The sequence below is a fragment of the Marmota flaviventris genome, chromosome X, assembly GCF_047511675.1.
Source record: "Marmota flaviventris isolate mMarFla1 chromosome X, mMarFla1.hap1, whole genome shotgun sequence".
NCBI classification, from domain to species: domain Eukaryota; kingdom Metazoa; phylum Chordata; class Mammalia; order Rodentia; family Sciuridae; genus Marmota; species Marmota flaviventris.
Window position 1 is genome coordinate 69,144,803 of NC_092518.1, and position 19,728 is coordinate 69,164,530.

Sequence of the window (19,728 nt, forward strand, 5' to 3'; positions counted from 1 at the left end):
TAATAGTCTCACTTATACTTTCAGGTTAAAAAAGATTTTTCCCCTTTAGCTTATACATATAAAGGAAAAACTTATTTGTCTTTCCGTGTCAGGTTTATTTTGCTTAATATCATGAACTCCAGTTCCATCCATTTTCCTGCATATGGCAAGATTTTATTTTTGTTTTAGCTGAATAATACTCCTTCGTGTGTATAAACCATATTTTCTCAATTCATTCATCTACTGAAAATCACCTAGGCTAATTCCTATCTTGACTAATTTTGAGTACTGGTGATATAAACCTTTGTATGGAAACATGTTTTGTATGCTAAATTTATTTCTTTTGAATAAATACCCAAGGGTGGTGTAGATGATCATATGGTAGTTCTTTTTCTTTTTTTTGGTGGTGTTGTTTGCTTTTTTCGTGAGGAACCCCTATACAGTGTTCCAAAGTGGCTATATTAATTAATTTATATTCCCACAAAAAGTGCACTAAGGATTCCTGTTTCTTCACAACCTCACCAGCATTTATTATTTTTTTAATTTTTGATAGTATTCATTATAACTGGGGTAACATACAATCTTAACATATTTTTCATTTGCATTTCCTTGATGGTTAAGGTAATAAGCATTTCTTTATATATTTATTAGTCATTTGTACTTCACTTTGTGAAGTATCTGGTCAGAACATTGGACTATTAACTAATCAGTTCATTTGTTTTTCATTGCTAAATTTTTTTAGTTCTTAACATATCCAGGATATTGATCCTCTGTCAAAGGATTATCTGGAAAAGATTTTCTCCCATTATTTATGTTGTCTTTTACTCCATTGATTGCTCCCTTTTCTATACAGGGACTTTTTAATTATATGTAATTCCATTTGTCAATTTTTGATTTGATTCCTGGGCTATTGTAGTTCTATGCAGGAAATCATTACCTGTGCCAAAATTTTAATGTGATTTTTTCCATGTTTTCTTGTAACCATTTCAAAGTTTCTCATCCTATATTAACCTCTTTTGTACATTTTGATTTGATTTTTGAATAGGGTGACAGGACTCTAGTTTCAATCTTATACATGAGAGTATCCAGTTTTCCCAATACTGTTTGTCAAAGAGGCTGTCTTTTCTCCAGCATGTTTTTGGCTTCTTTGTTGAGAATCAATCAATTGGCTGAATATGTGTGAACTTATTTATGGGTCTTCTGTTCCATTGTTCTATGGGTCTGTTTGTATGCCAATACCATTATGTGTTTTTTTTTGTTGTTGTTGTTATCACTATGGCTTTGTATTATGTTTATAAACCAGGAATTGCCATACCTTCAGCATTTCTGTTTTCTCAGGATTGTTTTTGCTATTCAGGATCTTTAGTGTTTCCAAATGAATTTTAGGATGTTTTCTAGTGATAGGAAGAATGTCATTGGTAATTTTCACATGGATTGCATCAAATCTGTAGTTGTCTTTGTGAGATAGTCATTTTTAACACTAATTCTCCCAGTCCATGAACATGGGGGTATTTCTATCTTCTTCTGTTTTCTTACAGTTCTTTCTTCAGAGTTTTGTAATTTTCATTGCAGAAGTTTTTCAATTTCTTACATTTATTCCTAGTTATCATACTGGTAGTTATTATGAATATGACTGCTTTCATAATTTCTCCCTTAGCAAGTTTATTATTGATATATAAGAAAAGTTACTGCATTTTGTATCTTGTTAGTTTGCTGAATTTGTCTGTTCTAAAATCTTGTGGTGGGCCGGGGGGGGGGGTGGTGATGGCACATAGCTGTAACTGCAGTAACTTGGGAGGCTAAGGCAGGAAGATTGCAAGTTCAAGGCCAGGTTGGGCAATGTAATGAGAATGTGTTTCAAAGTAATAAAATAAAATAAAATAAAATGTGTGGGGATGTGGCTCAGTGGTAGAGAGCACCTCTGTGTTCAATCCCCAGTACCACCAAAATTAAATAAATAAATATTTGGTGAAATATTTAGGATTTTCTATGTATAGAACTGTGCAGTAATTTGAGCTCCTCCTTTCCTATTTGTATGTTTTTATTTCTTTCTCTTGCCTGAGTGCTCTGGCTGGAAGTAATAGTGTTGAATTGAATAAGAATGATGAGAATGAGCACCTCTTCATTTTCCTAATATTAGAGGAAATGCTTTCAGTTTTTTCCCCATTTAGGATGATATGGTATGCATTTGTAGTTGTATGATTTCTGCAGTCTCTCTTGCCAGTGACCTCTATTTTCATTCTAAGATAAGATGCAAGAAATTTATTTATTGAATTTGTGAAAATTTGCTTTGTGTTCTAATATATAGTTTATTTTGGAAAATTCTATATACTAATGAAAAGAATGTGTATTCTCCAGTTGTGGGAAGGGGTATTCTACAGATGTCAGTTAAGTCATACTTGTCTCTACTATAATTTAACTCCATGTTTCTTTGTTGATTTTTTTTCCTGCACGATCTGTCTATTGTTTAGAGTGGGGTATTAGAATGACACACTATTACTGAATTGAGGCTTATTTCACACTTTATTTCTAGTAGAATTTGTTTTATGAAGTTGTGTTATTTAACATTTACTGCATATATATTTATAATAGTAACAATAACTATATCTTCCTGGTGTATTGTTCCTTTGATCAATATATTGTGATATTTTCTGTCTCTTATAGCTATTGAAGCTAGATTTCATATTCCATTTGCTTAGAATAACTTTTTTCCATCCTTTCACTTTCAATATGTGTATGGTTTTACAGGTGAGGTAAGTTTCTTGTATAGAAAACACTGCTACAATTTATGTTTTAATACATTCAGCCAATCTGCATTTTTTAGTTGGAGAATGAAGACTACTACTTATAGTCATAGATAGTACTGAAAGATTTGTGCTTTTTCCTATCACTTTATTGATTTTCTTTTGGTTGTTTAGAGTATTCTATGTTAATTTGTTCCTATTTTATTCAACCTAAAAAATTGATGGTTTACTGTATTGATAGAGTTGATTTTTCTTATCTGATTTGTATGACTCATCCTCTAGTGGGTTTTATTCTTTTACATGCAAACATGATTGTGTTTGTCTCTCTTCCTCTTCTGCACATAGATTTTCCTTAAGCATTTTTTTTTTTTGTAATGATAGTCTAGTGGTCATGAACTCCCTTGGTTTTTGTTTATCCTGGATTATCTTTTATTCCTCATTGATTCTGAATATTAATCTTGTTGGAAAACACAATCTTCTTTGCCAGTTATTTTCTTTTAGCACTTGAGATACTATGTTCCATATCCTCCTGGCCTTTAGAGTTACTGCTGAGAAATCTGTCATTACCGTACTGGGTTTGCCTTTAAATGTAATTTGGCAATGCTCTCTTAGCAGTCTTTAATATTCTTTCTTTGTCCAGTACTTTTGGCAATCTAACTGTAGTATGTCATGAACTTGTTCTTTTCTGGTCATGTCTATTTTTGGTTCCTAATATATCCTATACCTGCACATTAAAGTCTTTCCCAAGATTTGAAAAGTTTTCTGCTCTTATTTTACTATGTTCTCTATGTCCACAGTGTGTAGCCTCTACTTCAGTATACTGATTATATAGACATTTGATCTTTTGATGGTATCCCAGACAACTTGTATCTTCTTTTCATTCTTTCTTAATTTTTATTGCTGTCTGAATGCAATATTTTAGTGGATATGTCTTCAATATCCAAAATTCTTTCTTCTGATTGATTTAAACGGTTTGAGACTTTTAGTTGTTTTTTTTGTTTTTTTTTTTAAATCTGACTAACTGCCTTTCATTTCCAAGATTTCTGTTTGGTTCTTTTTTCAAAAATACCAATATGAATTGCTCTTTACCGTGCTACATTGTCTTCTTTATTTTCTTCAACTGTTTACTTGTATTCTCTTGGATTTCATTGAGATTTTTTAACACAATTGAATTCTTCTTCTAACATTTCATCTATTTTGATATCTTTGAAGTATATTACTTCAAATTTATGTACTTTAGGAGGTGACATACAGCAGACTCCAACCATAAGAAGAGCTTCAAGCCCTTAAGCTTAACTGGAGCAACCAGCATCAGAATCACTTTCAAGTAACAGTTACTAACAACAGTGCCTGTGGAAACCTGCAACTCCTAATAGGGTCTACTATTTCCAAAGTAGAAGTAACCACAAATGGCACATCTCAAATATTCTGCTACCTATATCATAAACTGCCTGAAGTAGCAGAGTGTCCCATTCTTACAAATCTTACAGAGACAATGGGCCTCTTCAACACTGATAGAGTATTCTCTGTGCTCAAACTCACAAATTACAAACAAAGAAGCTACAGGAAAAAAATTACACTATGGAGTCAAGTTGGAAATAAAATCAACATTAGATAACAAATTGACACCCCAATTCACAATGGCAGAAGAAAGCTGCATATAAAAAGGGCACAATATTTAAAAAGGAGAGATAGTCATCCCAACAAATGTACAAATCTCAACATAGAAACGTAAGAAATATGAAGAATAAGGAAGCATGTCACCTCCTAAAATTCATAATGTTCAGTTTTTTATATTCTTTCTTCTTCTGGATTTAATCTGTTGTTGAGGCTTTCAGCTGAATTGTTTTTTAGCCTGACTAATGCCTTTCATTTTCACAGTGAGGACTGAGGGCTAGACTCTCAACTCCTACTCATGGGACTTCCTTCAGATTTATCATCTCTCCATGATCTGACAAGGTGTGGATGCCACTAATGTAGAGGACAGACATAGATGTGATGCCATTAACTATTGTGTTTTTCCTCTCTGATTCTACTGTGGGGCATCTGCCCAGGAGCTGGATGTCATCCTCCCCCTATCAATGACCATCTGGATAGAGGTTTAGATCAATTATATTATGTCCACTCTTTTCTATAAACAAAAAATTTCTGCCAGGGTTTGTTTGGGACTGGATTGTGATTGGAACTCGGCTGAATTCCTCCTAGTCGAACTTGGAGTACAGCCCATAGGTAGAGCACTCACACAATATGTTCAATGCCCTGGTATGATAACTAATACTGTGAGACACCAGGAAAAAAGAGAAACAAGAAATATAAATTAAATAATAAATACAGATAAATAAAAAGTTAAATGTGGAACAAAGAAGGAATACATAACATTATTAAAAACAATAATAAAAGATAGAATGGATGGAGAAAAAAAAAACAAATAAAAATTCTACCTAGCCAAATTGCATGGAAATGCTTCTCTCCAGGTCTTCTAATACCAGATGGTAGGGATGAGAAGCAGTAATATGTTGTGACTACAGTTTGTTTTAATTCTTCTCAGCTCTTGCCAAAGATATTGGTGTTGTATGCAGTTGCTCCTTTTGTTTCTTGCTGAATAAATTAAAGCAAAATGTGTTGACCATTTCTATCTGCATATTCTATCTGCAGTTTTTCAGTCTTTGCACCTAGGGTTATGGCAAATGTTAAAGCCACAGTGAGCCCTTCTCACCTACTAAGTTTTGGAAGGTGAATCATGTGGAGTGTGTATTTGCTCTGGAGGTTTTTTGTCTATGCACTTAGAGGTTGTGGTAAATGTCAAAGCCATGAAAGATCCTCAGAATGCTTCTGAGGCTGGAAGGAGCAACTGAACCATTGGGTTCTGTGATTGGCTACTCTTGATTTTGGTGCCTTCAGTCCTGCCCCACCACATGCAAAACCACACATGGCAGTATAATTGAACCACTGTGCCTTCCACTTCTGTCTCTTGTCACAGCCTGCATTCCTTGCAACATAAATCTCTCAGCAGGTCTGTGTCAGAGACTTTCTCTCAAGCATGGCTACTCCTGCTCAGTCAATGCAGTGGAGTGTCCACAGGGGCACTGGGATGTGATTTTGCTGAGTTATCTTATCCCCAAAGTAGATTGGTCTCTGACAATACAATTCTTTTCAAGATGGCTGCTGAATATAGTACTTTAAGAGTTTGCTGAAAGATGCAGTGAAATTCTTCTCTAAAGTTAGCTTGTTGTGAAGACTCCAGGTCACCTTTTTATTTAAGCTATTGGCATGCAAGATGCAGCATTCTACCTGAAACTGTTTTTCTCCCAACGGAAGTGCCAGTTACCAGGTGCTAACCTGTTTCTCTTCTCTTGCTTCACTGTTTTCCATAATCTATGGAATTCACCAAGTTTTGTTTTCTGTGCTGTCAATTTCTAGTGCTCACACAAGCAGTTACACACCTGTTAACTTTGTTTCTATTCTGTGGAGAAGCAAACTAGTACTGAGTGTCTTTATTCTGCCATCTTTGAGCCCTTTCTGTGTCTAATTTTGAAATCACCTTAATGATAGGCATACATGTATGGAAAAACATAGTGTATAGAAGATCTGGCATTAATTGCAGCTTCAGGAATCCACTGGAGATCTTGGAACATACTTCCCATGAATAAGCACAGGGAACAACTATATAAAAAGGAAAAATAAATCTAAAATTTCCAAATTATATTGTGAGTAATGGTTAACAGCCTGTGACAAAGATTTTGTTATCAATAACTATCATAATGTCATCAATAACTAGAAGGTATATTAGATTTTAGAACATCTAAGTGATTTCCTGAAATCTAGAGAATATATTGTATGGCAAACACATTCTTCTTTAGTGTAATTTACCAGATATTATAAAGAAACCCTCTTAAAACACATGACATCTTCACCTTTTCTCCTTGACATAAACATCCTGACATGTTCAAAAATCACCAGAAATAATAGATAATATATAACCCAAATAGTATCATTTCTTCCTCCTTTTTCTTCTAATTAGGACTTGCTTCAGGGATACAGTATTCTGCACATAGTAATGGTTCAGTGAGGGCTCTCATGTCAATGGCTTTGGTCATTGATAGAATACTTGTCAGGAATTCCCTGGATATTTTATCTTTTCACTGTATGCTTTAAAAAAGCTGCTGTCCTTTTCTCCTGTCTCTTGCAATATGGGGATTTCAAGAAGGCTCTATGGCAGAAAATGGCACAGATTCCTTACTAATATCAGTGACATATTCACAGAAAATTAAAAAAAATAAAAAAACTCAGTAGACAGATAGTTTGAGCATAGTTACTGAAGGTAGATCAAAAGGATAAATATATAAAAATGGGAATCTCAGAATAAAAGTTGTATTCCAGATGCAGAGAGTAACCAATCCAGACTGGAAAACATCAGAAGACTACAGGAAATATAGCTTCAGGATTTGTTTCACTACCAAATGTTTATGAATGAATTGAAAGGAGGTATAAAAAACCGGGAGAGTGTTTGAGGATATACTAGTATTAAGCACACAGAAATCTAAACAAGCAAACATAATATAAAAAACAAAAACTAAGTAAATTATGAACTTCAGGGTAATAAAATAATGTTATGCAGAAAGGGAAAAAACTGATATTGTACAACCCAATTGAATGATGTAACACATTTATATATAGTCATAATAATGTTAATATTGAGTATCAAATTGATGAATATTAAGGGAGGATAATGGGAGAGGAATTATGTATGTAAATAAAATGGTCGATGAAAGAATTCTAAAAGAGAATTTTTAAGAAAAAATCCTTGCATTTCAAAAAATGAATAGACAAAGTCTAATGTTGAAAAATCAAGAAGTAGCAATATAAATAGATATGGAAAAGATACTTGTCTATTCCCCATACTTATTCTCACCTTTTTCCAGAATAATAGCAGGTTTAGCTGGGCACATTTATGTCACAGTAAAATAATATTCGTGCTTTCGCTGTAGTTTGGGATGACCATGTGAATGATCTTTAGCCAGTTGGGTATAAGTTCAAATATCATATGGCAGTTTTACCCTTTAAAAGGTGTTTTTTTTTTTTTTAACACCCTTTGACACTTTTTCTTACCCTTCTCTGTTGTACTGCTTAGATTACATATGCCATCATTTTGGACTTTGAAGAGGATGCATTATAGGATAACAAAATAGAAGATGAAGGCATCATGGTTTCAATTTTATAGAACAGAACTACTATGCTAGCTACTGGACTTACACATGGAATTATTTGTCTTAGTCCATGTTACTTTGAGTTTTTGTAACTAACAGCTAAATGTAAATTTAATTAATATAGCACATCATGTATAGATGGAAGTAAATACAAATGAATCATCTAACAGAGTGGAAAGTGTTTGATTCTGGCTATTGGAAAACAGTAGGAGTGGAGAAGTGAGGAATGTTCATTTTTTGACAAATTCTATAGAATGACTTAAGCTATATGCATGTATAACTTTGATTTAAAGAATTAAAAATAAATATGACAATGAGGACATATATTCTACACTTTCCTCTTTTTGGCTTTTACCTAGGATTCTCATACAATGATCCCACTCCAATTCTTCTTCTGTCATTTGTATCTTTGTGTCATCCTTGCTAGAATTTAAGCTCCTTAAAATTAGGAAGTGTCTAATGCATTTCTCCCTCCTTGTTAGTATAACTAACATATAGCATCATACTCAGTAAATACAGAATTGAAATTGATTTCCCATCTGAATTCTAACAAGAAAGAGCAAGGCTCTAAACAGGATATTATCTATTTTTAAAATAGCATTCGTTTTGAGAAATCTGTATTCCACCATTTCTCCCTATGTTGTTTTTTTTTTTCATATGTATGTGAGGAAATACTTTATTTCTTCTAGAATAAGTTTATGTTTTGTCACTTGTTCTTTAATAGTACTATTCTGTGGATCTCTTGGGATGATTCTTTGGTGTTTGCTGAAGCCAGTTCTTACTTGCTAACAAGACTCACTTGTTAGCATCTCTTCACAACTTTGAATTGAAAGACACATCAGCTATGGTGGAAATATTTTTTTTTGAGGGGAGGTAGGGGGTACCAGGAATTGAACTCAGAGGCACTGAGCCACTGAGCCATATCACCAGCCCTATTTTGTATTTTATTTAGAGACAGGGTCTCACTGAGTTGCCTAGTGCCTCGCAGTTGCTGAGGGTGGCTTTGCACTCACAATCCTCCTGCCTCAGCCTCCTAGCCTCTTGGGATTACAGGCATGCACCACCATGCCTGGCTATGATGAAAATCTTTTTTAGTTTTATTAAATAGTGGGGATTGAACCCAAGGGCTTGCACATGTAAGTGCTTTATCACTGGACTGCATTCTCAGCCTTTGTAACAATAATTATTTGAGACAAGGTCTAAGTTGCCCAGGTTGACCTTGAATTTTCAATCTTCATGCCCATGCCTAAGCCTCCAAAGTAGCTTAGATTACAGGTGTGCACCCCTGGTCTAGGGTGGGAAATTTTATACCACAGAAATTAATAAATAATAATGTCACAATGTCATTTTCCTTAAACAGCTGATTGTTAAATACCAGCACCACCACTACCTAAAACCCCCTATTAAGGTTTTCATAATTAATCAGCATATTTTTAAATCTATCATTCATTACAGGAATATGTGAGATTTATTTCTGATTACCTCATATAATTTAATAGCATTACTGAAATACATTTAACATCATATAATTCACTTATTTAATGTATACAGTTAAAACATTTTCAATGGATTCACAGATATGTGCAATAATATCAATTCTCTACTTTCAAATTAATTAGATTGATTCAGAACAAAAAGAAACCCCTATTCATTAGTAGCCATTACCCTGTCCTCCTTAACCTCGGGTGTGGACATTGCTAATGTACCTTCTATCTCTATAATTTGCTTATTTTTTTCTGCACATTCCATATAAATTGAATCACATAATATGTAAAATAATATGTGACTAGCTTATTTGCTTTTGAATGATACTTTCAAGGCCTATCCATTCTGCAGGCTGTGTCTACTTTTCATTCCTTTATATGGCTATATAATATTCTATTATATGCATATACTACATATTGTTTTTCCATTCATTTGGTAGACATCTGGATCGTCTCCACATTTTGAATATTGTGAATACTACTGTTATGAATATATGTGTATAAGTTTTTGGGTGGATATATGTTTCTTTTAAATTGAGTATTTATATAGAATAGAATTGTTGAGAACTAAGATACCTCTATGTTAAAATTTTGAAGACAGTTTTCCAAAGTGGCTAAAAGATTTTACATTATGCCAAGCAGTGTATAAGGGTTCCAGTTTCTCTAAATCATGACCAAAACTTGTTATTGTCTGTCTTCTTTATTATAGTATAATGGTATGTGTTGAGTGGTTATCTCATTATGGAATGATGTTAAACATTTTTTCATGTCTTTATTGGCCATTTGCATACTTCCTTGGAGAAATGTTTTCACAGATCCTTTGTTTATCTTTAACTGCCGTATTTGCCATTTCATAACTGAGTTGTAAGATTTATTTACATATTTGGATATGTTTAATATTAAATACATAATTTTAAGAATCTATCATTCTGTGGGTTATCCTTTCATTTTATTGATGGCATTGTTTTTAGCACTTTGTGTGGTATTTTAAAGCTTTCATTTATACCACTCATCAACAATAGCATGACAATTATTGAAAATGCCTTACCCGAACTATTTCACAATCAACATTTAATTCAGTTGCAACAGCTTCAATCTTCTCTCTGCAAACAGAGCCCAGGCTGGTCATACCATTGTCCCAGTACTTCTTCAGGGTGGCTAAGTCTCGATCACTGAACTGAGTACGGTCCTGTAGCTAAACAATACATTTTTTATTAAAAAATTAGAATAAACAAAGAAAGCAGTGTTATAGAAAGGGTCATCAGGGTGAGCTATACTGTTACTTTAAATGTAAAATAGTAGGTAAATTCATTTCATAATTCTCTGTTTCCTTATTCTGAAAATGAGTATTTTCATTTATTTTATTTCCAAAATATAATCTGATGTGCTAGGATTAAGAGTTGGATTTTTAAAAAATATTTATTTTTAGTTGTAGTTGGAAATAATATCTTTATTTTATTTATTTATTTTTATGTGGTGCTGAATATCGAACCCAGGGCCTCACATGTGCTAGGTTGATGCTCTACCATTGAGCCACAATCCTAGCCAAGAGTTGGATTTTTATCAGAAATTTTTAATATGTTGGTTTTGAGTAATTACAATTACACAAATAATACTTATTCATTGTCAAAAATGTAGATAAATAAGAATTTAAGTCACCCCGAATTTGTAAATAATACTTGCTAACATTTAATATATATTTCTTCATTTTTTGTATAAAACACATTCACATTCAAATACTACACACAGATAAAAACCAAAGATATGATTACATCAGTGCCTTTTGATAAATTAATCTAGATTTGCCATACAAACCTTCTAGTTATATTGTAATTAATTTTATAGGTAAGTAATTAAAATTTAAGAGGATAATATAGCTCTAAGAAAGCAAACATATTTACGGCTTCAAAATTTTTCACAATAAACCTAACCTTTTTGTTCTCAAAATTTTTTTTATTCTAGAAACTAAGGGCTTTACATTGTTTTAATTCAATGAATCCTAGAGGCAACCATAGGAAGTAAATTAGAAACATGATAGGATAATGACCTCCATTTTGCTGATAAGGTTTCAGGAAATAAAGGTCAAAGGACTCATTCAATAAGGGCATACAGAGTCCATGACAGAGTTAGAAACATAAATAGCTCTGATTTTTTTCTACAGACTTTATCCCTATGAATTCTCCAATTATCTCAATGGGTGGTGGAAAAATCCAAAAATGGACTTTAATTGAAACTATGTGTATCTGTGTATTTGTCTGTGTATCTGTATATTTGTGGTGAGAGAAAAGACAAAGTGTATGTGTGTGTGTGTGTGTGTGTGTGTGTGTGTGTGTGTGAGAGAGAGAGAGAGAGAGAGAGAGAGAGAGAGAGAGAGAGATTGACTGTAAATGTGAGTTTAATACAAATGTTGAAAACGATGGCACGAGGTGTGAGTTTCTGTTGCTGCCTTCTGTCTGTCTGGTCCAAAAGAGAGGCAAGATATCACACACTTCCTAGACATAGATGGCTTTTAACATTTCCTTTCTAAATGAAATCTAAAATGGAATCTTTCCTAAATCATATTTTGGTAACAGTGGAAAATGATATATAAAACAATAACTCATGACTTTAAAAAATTACAATGGCCAAAAATGATGTAATACTAAACAATTGGGAACAAGTATGTTTTAAATTAATTTTAGCCACAAGGAGGAAAAGTAATATATGAATTCTCAGCTTAGTAACAAGAGTGATGTATCTATTAATATATTTGATCATTAGGTATATCTTTTCTCCTTACTTGAAAAAACCCCCCTGAGTAACATGTATTATATTTCCAAATACTAAATTACAAGTTCCCAATAAATGAATCAAAGCATGTCATCCCAGCTTTTTGTCTTCAAGAGGAATAGCCCTAAATTGTTTTATTTATTTTTTAACAGCCTGATGATCATATTAAGAGCTCATCCTACATCAACCGCACAATATTGTGTAGATTAAATTCTCAAAACTTAGAAAAACATAAACAATATAAAATTCTAGGAAGTTCCAAATAATTCATCAAAACAGCCAACATAAATATTCCCATAATTTTCCATTGCACCAAAATCTCCACTGCAGTTTAAGCTGTATTACTGTCAGAATGGAAGGAATAATGAACAGAACACTGAACACACTCAGCCAGTTAATTTGTAATTCATTTAGAGGACATGCAAAGCTGATTCATCCCTTAAATTGAACTAAATAAAACCTGATTTGATTTGCTAGAAATGTGCTGGGGTCTTAGCATTAGCAATGCTAAAGGCGACCTTTTATGACAATGCCTATTAAGTAGAAGCTTATTGGGGAAGAGCGTTTATTTTTAAAGCTCCCTTAGAGCATATTTTAACTAAGAAAATAAATAAGGTAATAAAAATCAATTAGAATTAAAACTGAATACCCATTTAGAAAAGGGGAAAAATGGACATTTAAAGGAGAAAGTGATGTTTTCTCAATGTAAGACCAAAGTTAAAGTCAGTTTTATCTTTCTGTTGGAATCTCAAGCACCTTTATTTTATTAGCATCCTGAAGACTTAGCTGTGGTTCAGGTAAAGACAGGCAATTATTTTGTATATTTTGAGAAAAGAGTAGAACTCTAATAACCCAGGAAATCTAGGTGAAAACTGAGGCTTGGCACAAGTAACCAGATAATTTTGGTGGCTTTGCTCACCTCATATTGACATATAACAGAAATCTTCTGGCCTTTTCACAAATCTCAATGATACTTCTGGGAATTAATTAGGTCCTTTGCTTTTCTTTTAAAAATAACATTAAGTGACAAAAGTCTGATATGGGGTACAGAGTTTTCTAAGTATAAATCTTAGCTAAATGTGGAACTGAGCTATATATTTGTACCTAGATGAAGTTCTTTCGAATGACAACAAATATTTTGATGGGTCTTGCATTTAATCTGTATATTGCTTTTGGTAGTAGGGCCACTTTGGCAATATTAATTCTCCCTATCTAAGAACATGGGAGGTTGTGCCATGTTCTAAGATTTTCTTTAATTTCTTCTTCAGTGTTCTGTAATTTTCATTGTAGAGATATTTCACCTCCTTGGTGAGATTAATTCCCATGTATCTTCTTTGATGTTATTGTGAATGGGATGATTTTCCTGATTTTTTTATTAGCAGAATCACTGTTGAAATACAGGAAAGATACTGAATTATGAACGTTAAAATTATATCAAGCTACTTTACTGAATTCATTTATCACTCTAGAAGACTGCTGGTGGATATTTTTGTGTCTTCTAGATATAGGATCATGTCATCAGGAAACACATAATTTGACTTCTTCTTTTCCTATTTGTAATTTTCTTCTCTTGCTTGATTGCTCCGGATAGAGTTTCAAGAAATATATTGAACAGAAGTGGTGAGAGTGGACATCCTTGTCTTAATTTCTGATTTTAGAGGAAAGGCTTCCAGTTTTTCTCCATTTGATATGATATATAGTCTTTATAATGTTGAGGTAAGTTTTCTAATTCAAGTAATACTTCATTCAGCTTCCTTCATTAGTTTTTATTCATTCACTACCATTCCCTATCCAGAACCTCAGTTTTGATGATAGTTCATGCTGTTGAGATGTCAAACTAATCTTGTAAAATTTTATTCATCTCTCCACTAGATTATAAACTCCTTAATCAGCAAGGATCATGTGTTTTACATGTATTTATTTAATTACTTATTTATTTTCCAGTGCTGGAGATCAATCCTAGGGCCTTGGACAAGCTATATAGTGAGCTACACCTTTAACCCTTGTAACAAAACAGAGTCAGATAATCAGGAAGTTATGAAATGTGCTATAATCTTGCTCCCTTCCTTACTTGTAAACCCACAATCTTGACACCAAAAACAGCCACCATTAGTAATTTCTTCAGTATCATTTCAGGATAAAAATGCACACATATTCTTATAAAAACCACAACACATGGATTGATATTACAAATTTTTCCACTCAATAGTATGCCATGAAAACTTTCTATATCAATGTAGATAGATATACCTTAATCTTTGTGTGTGTTTATGTGGTAAAAACATTTAACATGAGATCAAACTTCTCAATAAAAATTTAAGTGTACAATATACTACTAATTATTATAGGCACAGTTTTTTCTGGAATGTCTCTAGCACTTATTCATTCTATGAATATATGCTAACTATTTCCCTCTCCCTGCTACTGCTGCTAGAAACCGCTTTTCCAGTCTCTGCTTCTATATAATTGACTATTTAAAAAGATGATTTATATAAGTTAAATAATGCAGTATTTGAAATCAATAAATAAACAGAAAAAGTAAAGGTATTGGGTCCATCTACATCTAAAAATAAAAATAATGCAGTATTCATCATTTTGTGACTGGCTTAATTTCACTGAGTGTAATGTCCTCCAGGTTCACCAAGGTTGTCACTAATGACAGGATTTACATTTTTGATAATGAATATATATATATATATATTCATTATCAATATATATATATATATATATATATATATATATATTCACCCCCCATGCCATATTTTATTTATTCATTCTTCTTTCAGTGGACATTTAAGTTGTTTCATATTTTGGTTACCAGGAATAATGCTGCAATGATTATGGGAGGGTAGATGACTCTTAGAGATCCTACCTTCAAAACTTTTGCATATATACATAGAACTGGAATTTCTGGATCATGTGGTAGTTGTTTTTTATTTTGTGTACATCTCACAAAGGAAAAGTAAAGGGTAGTTTTTTGTTTGTTTGTTTTTTAGCTAAAATATTGTACTGTATCCTATATATACTATACAATATAGTTATTTATTACTGGGCATTTTGTTATTTTATGTTACTTGTATTAAAAAATAATGCTGAGACAGATATCCATGAACGTATATCTTATTTTATATTTTCAATAATTATGATGTGTAATTTCTACTAGTGTGTTTTGATGACTAACTTTTCTTTGTATAAGTGAGGAAGGGAGTACTGTCTTAGAGTTATGAGGATGGCCATAGGCCACAAGCTTTGGTACAATAACAGTGGGGGATTTCAATATCACACACTCACCAACAGATAGACCAGTCAGGTGAAAATTAATATATAAACTTATATCCCAACACAGGATCAACTGAATTATATTATTTACATATTCTTACTGCTGTAGAATACTGTATGCTACATGGGACCACATGAGGCTGCACTTGGAAATGGCATGAAAAAGCAGGGGTTGAGAGAGGCAGGTTTTGTGTGTCATCCTTGATTCCCACAGGAAGATGTGATTGGATTGTTTAAATCATTTTGTGGTATAGCAGGGTCCTGATCCTGTTACTCAGAGATGAGCAGGCATTGCACTTAGTGCCCATGATAAAGAGGGTTGTTTGAATACTGTACATTAACTGCAGTAACACAATGAGGAGGGGCTTGTGAGACATTAAGAACAAAAAATTTTTAAATCTGCAAAAGAAAATTGCCAAGACACAATTAAAGGTAATCCATTAGATTAATAGTGGACTTCTTAGCAGAAACACTCTAGTCCAGGAGGATATGAAAGGATATATTGCAAGTCCTGAAAGAAAATAAGTTCAACCAAGATTACTACATATAGAAAGATTATATTTCAGAACCAAATGAAAAATATATAGCTTCCAAGATAAGCAAAAATTGAATAAATTCATGATTACCAGACTAGTTTTACTAAACATGCTTAAGAGAGTCCAGCATTCTGAAGTGGAAGAAAGAGAACTACCACCATGATAGCATGTGAAAGTATAAATCCCATTAGATCCAGAGATATAAAAATGAGAAATGCAAAAAGATCAAGCAGTAATGGTATAGTAAACCATCAAAAGATGAAGTTGAGTAAGTTGAATATTCAAATAATAAGAAGAAATTCAACAAAATGATATGCATAATTCATAACTACCATTAATAACTTTGAGTACAAATGGTCTTAATTCTCCAATTAAAAGACACAGACTGATTGCATGTACTAAAAAACCAGAGCCAGCAATTATACTGCCTTCAAGAAACTCAAATCATTGGTAAGGATACACACAGACTGAGAGTGAAAGGATAGAAAACAATATTTCAAGTAAAAAGAATCTAAAACCAAGCAGGAATAGCTATTCATATAACAAAATAGACACCAGTATGAAAACTATAAGAAGAAACCAGGAAAGATACTATATAATGATCAAAGGATCACTTACTCAAGAATATATAACAATTGTAAATTTATATGTACCTACTATTGGAGCTCCCAATCTAATAAAACAAATACTATTACACTTAAAGAGAGATACAGGCTTTGGTACATAACAGTGGGGGATTTCAATACAACACTCTCACCAACAGAGAGACCAGTCAGGTGAAAATTAACAAAGAAAAAACAAAGTTAAATTACATTGCAGATCAGATGGACTTAACAGACATTTACATCCTGTTTCATCCAACAGCTTTGGAACAAATACTCTTTTCATCAGAATAGACTATGCAGTAGTGAACAAAATAAGTTTTAATGGATTTTAAAATTTTAAATCATATCCTATATCTTTCCTGATCACAATGGAATAAAACTAGAAATCAACAACATGAAGAACTTTAGAAATTATACAAACACATGAATATTGAACAACACACTTGCATGCATGATGGTAATTGAGGAAATTATAAAGGAAATTAAAAATTACTTGAAACAAAAATGGAAAGTAACATACAAAATCTGCTGTATAAAACAAAAGCAGTACTAAGAGGAAAACTAATATCAGTGAGAGCCTACATTGAAAAATAGATCTTGGGCTGGGATTGTGGCTCAGCGGAAGAGCACTTGCCTAGCATGTGTGAAGTCCTGGGTTCTATCGTTAGCACCACATAAAAATAAAATAAAGATACTGTGCCCACCTACAACTAAAATAATATTAAATATTAAAAAAATAGATCTTAAATACATACCTAATGATGCATCCCAAGATCTCAGAAAAGTGAAAATGTACCATACTCAAAATTACTAGAAGAAAAGAAACAATAAAGATTAAAGCAGGGCTATGGCTATAGCTCAGTGGTGGAGCACTTGCCTAGCATGTGTGAGGCACTGGGTTAGATCCCCAGCACCAAATATAAATAAATAAATAAATACTGTCCATCTAAAACTATATTTTTTAAAAAATAAGATTAAAGCTTAACTAAAGGAAACAGACATAAAATGATAATACAAAGGGTAAAAGAAACAGAGTTTTTCTTTAAAAATATTTTTTAAAAATTGATAAACCTTTAGCTAAATTAAGAGAGAGAGAGAGAGAGAGAGAGAGAGAGAGAGAGAGAGAGAGAGAGAATTAGATCTCAAAAGGAAATATTACGGGGCTGTGGTTGTGGCTCAGTGGTAGAGTGCTCACCTAGCATGTGCAAGGCCCTGGGTTTGATACTCAGCACCACATAAAAAATAAAATAAATGTTTTTAAAAAAATCAAAACATTACATTAACACCACAGAAACTTAAAGGATCATTAGTGATTATTTTGAAAAAAAATATGCTAACACACTAGGAAATTCAGAAGAAATGTACCAATTTATGGGCACATATGACCTATGAAAATTGAACCAAAAAGACACAAAAAACTAGAATTGACTGTTAAGAAAATAAGACATTGAAATAGCAATAAAAAGACTTACAAGATCAAGGATGAGATGGTTCCAGTACTGAAATTTACCAAACTTCTAAAGCAAACAATGCTTTTCAAATTATTCCACAAAATAGAAAGGGAAGGAACCCATCCAAAACACTCTATGAGGACATCATTACACAGTTACCCAAATTGTACAAGGACACACACACACACACACACAAGGAAACTATAAACTGATGAACAGATGTGAAAATCCTAAATAACGTATGAGCAAATCAAATTCAACAGTATATTGGAAAGATCATACCACAATTTCATTCCAGAGATGCAAGATGCTTCTCCACACACAGTCAATAAACAAAATAATCAAATATAATGAATAAGTGACAAAAATAACTTGATCACCTTCATAGATGCAAAAAAATCATTTGACAAATTCGACATATGTTCATAATAAAATCCCTGAACAAACAAGTATAGAAGATGGAGAGGTCTCTCATGTTTATGGATCAGAAGAATTAATATTGTTAAAATATTCATGTTACCCAAAGTGATCTATATATTCGATGAAATTTCTGTCAAAATAACCAATAATATTTTTGCATAACTACAAAAAATACCAAAATTCATATAGAAACGTGAAAGAACCAGAATAGCCAAAGCAATCCTGAGCAAAACAAGTAAGGATGGAGGTATCAGAATTCCTGATTTTAAGACATGCTACAGAGCCTTACCAACGAAAACAGCATATTGGCATAAAAATAGATACATAAGCCAATGGAACAAAATAGAGAATCTATAAATAAACCATACATCTACAGTCAACTGATTCTCAACAAACATACAAAAAAAAAAAAAAAACATTGGAGAAAAGACAGTTTCTTTAACAAAGGGTCTGGGAAAATTGGATATGCATGCCCATGCAGAAGATGGGAAACTTGAACACTATTTCTCACTCTGTATAAAAATCAACTCAAATGGATTAAAAACCTTAATGTAAGTCCTCAATCTCTGAAATGACTATAGGAAAACATAGGTGAAACCCTTCAAGATAATGATAAAGGCAATAATTTTCTGGATTAAATTCCAAAAGCCAAGGTAACAAAAGCAAGTATTGACAAATGAGAGTACATCAAATTAAAAAGCTTTGGCACAGCAAAGGAAACAAACAACAGAATGAGGAGACAACCTACAGAATGGATGAATATATTACTACTCACATGATGGAGAATTAATATCTACAATTCATAGAGCACTCATGTAGCTTCATGTCATAAAAACAAATAATCCAATGAAAAATGGGCAAATGATCTGAAGAGACATTTCTCAAAAGAAGGAATACAATAAATACATGAACATATGCTCAATATCATTAGCCACCATGAAAATGCAAATCAAAACTATAATGAGTTAACATTTCACTCCAATATTAATGGGTGCTATGAAAAAGTTAAAAATAACAAATGCTGTCAAGGATGTATAGAAAAGAGAACCCTTATTCACCATTGGTGTTAATATAAAAATTGTACCACTTCGGAAGGCAATATGGAAGAACATCAAAAAATAAAACTACCATATCATTCAGCTATACTACTCCTAAGTATAATTCCAAAAGACATAAAATCAGAATGAAAAAAAAATATATCAGCATTCTCATGTTTATTGTGATCCTATTCACAATAGCTAATATGTGGAATCA

General features: G+C 32.6%; 1 protein-coding gene across 1 annotated transcript in view; it reads right to left on the minus strand.

The window, feature by feature from the left end:
- The window catches only part of Hdx (highly divergent homeobox), an 82,664-nt gene that overhangs the window by 31,187 nt on the left and 31,749 nt on the right, over positions 1 to 19,728 (minus strand). Inside the window, exon 4 of the mRNA XM_027930836.3 lies at positions 10,463 to 10,609. Coding sequence (XP_027786637.2) covers positions 10,463 to 10,609 — 147 coding nt within the window. The remainder of the gene's footprint in view (positions 1 to 10,462; positions 10,610 to 19,728) is intronic.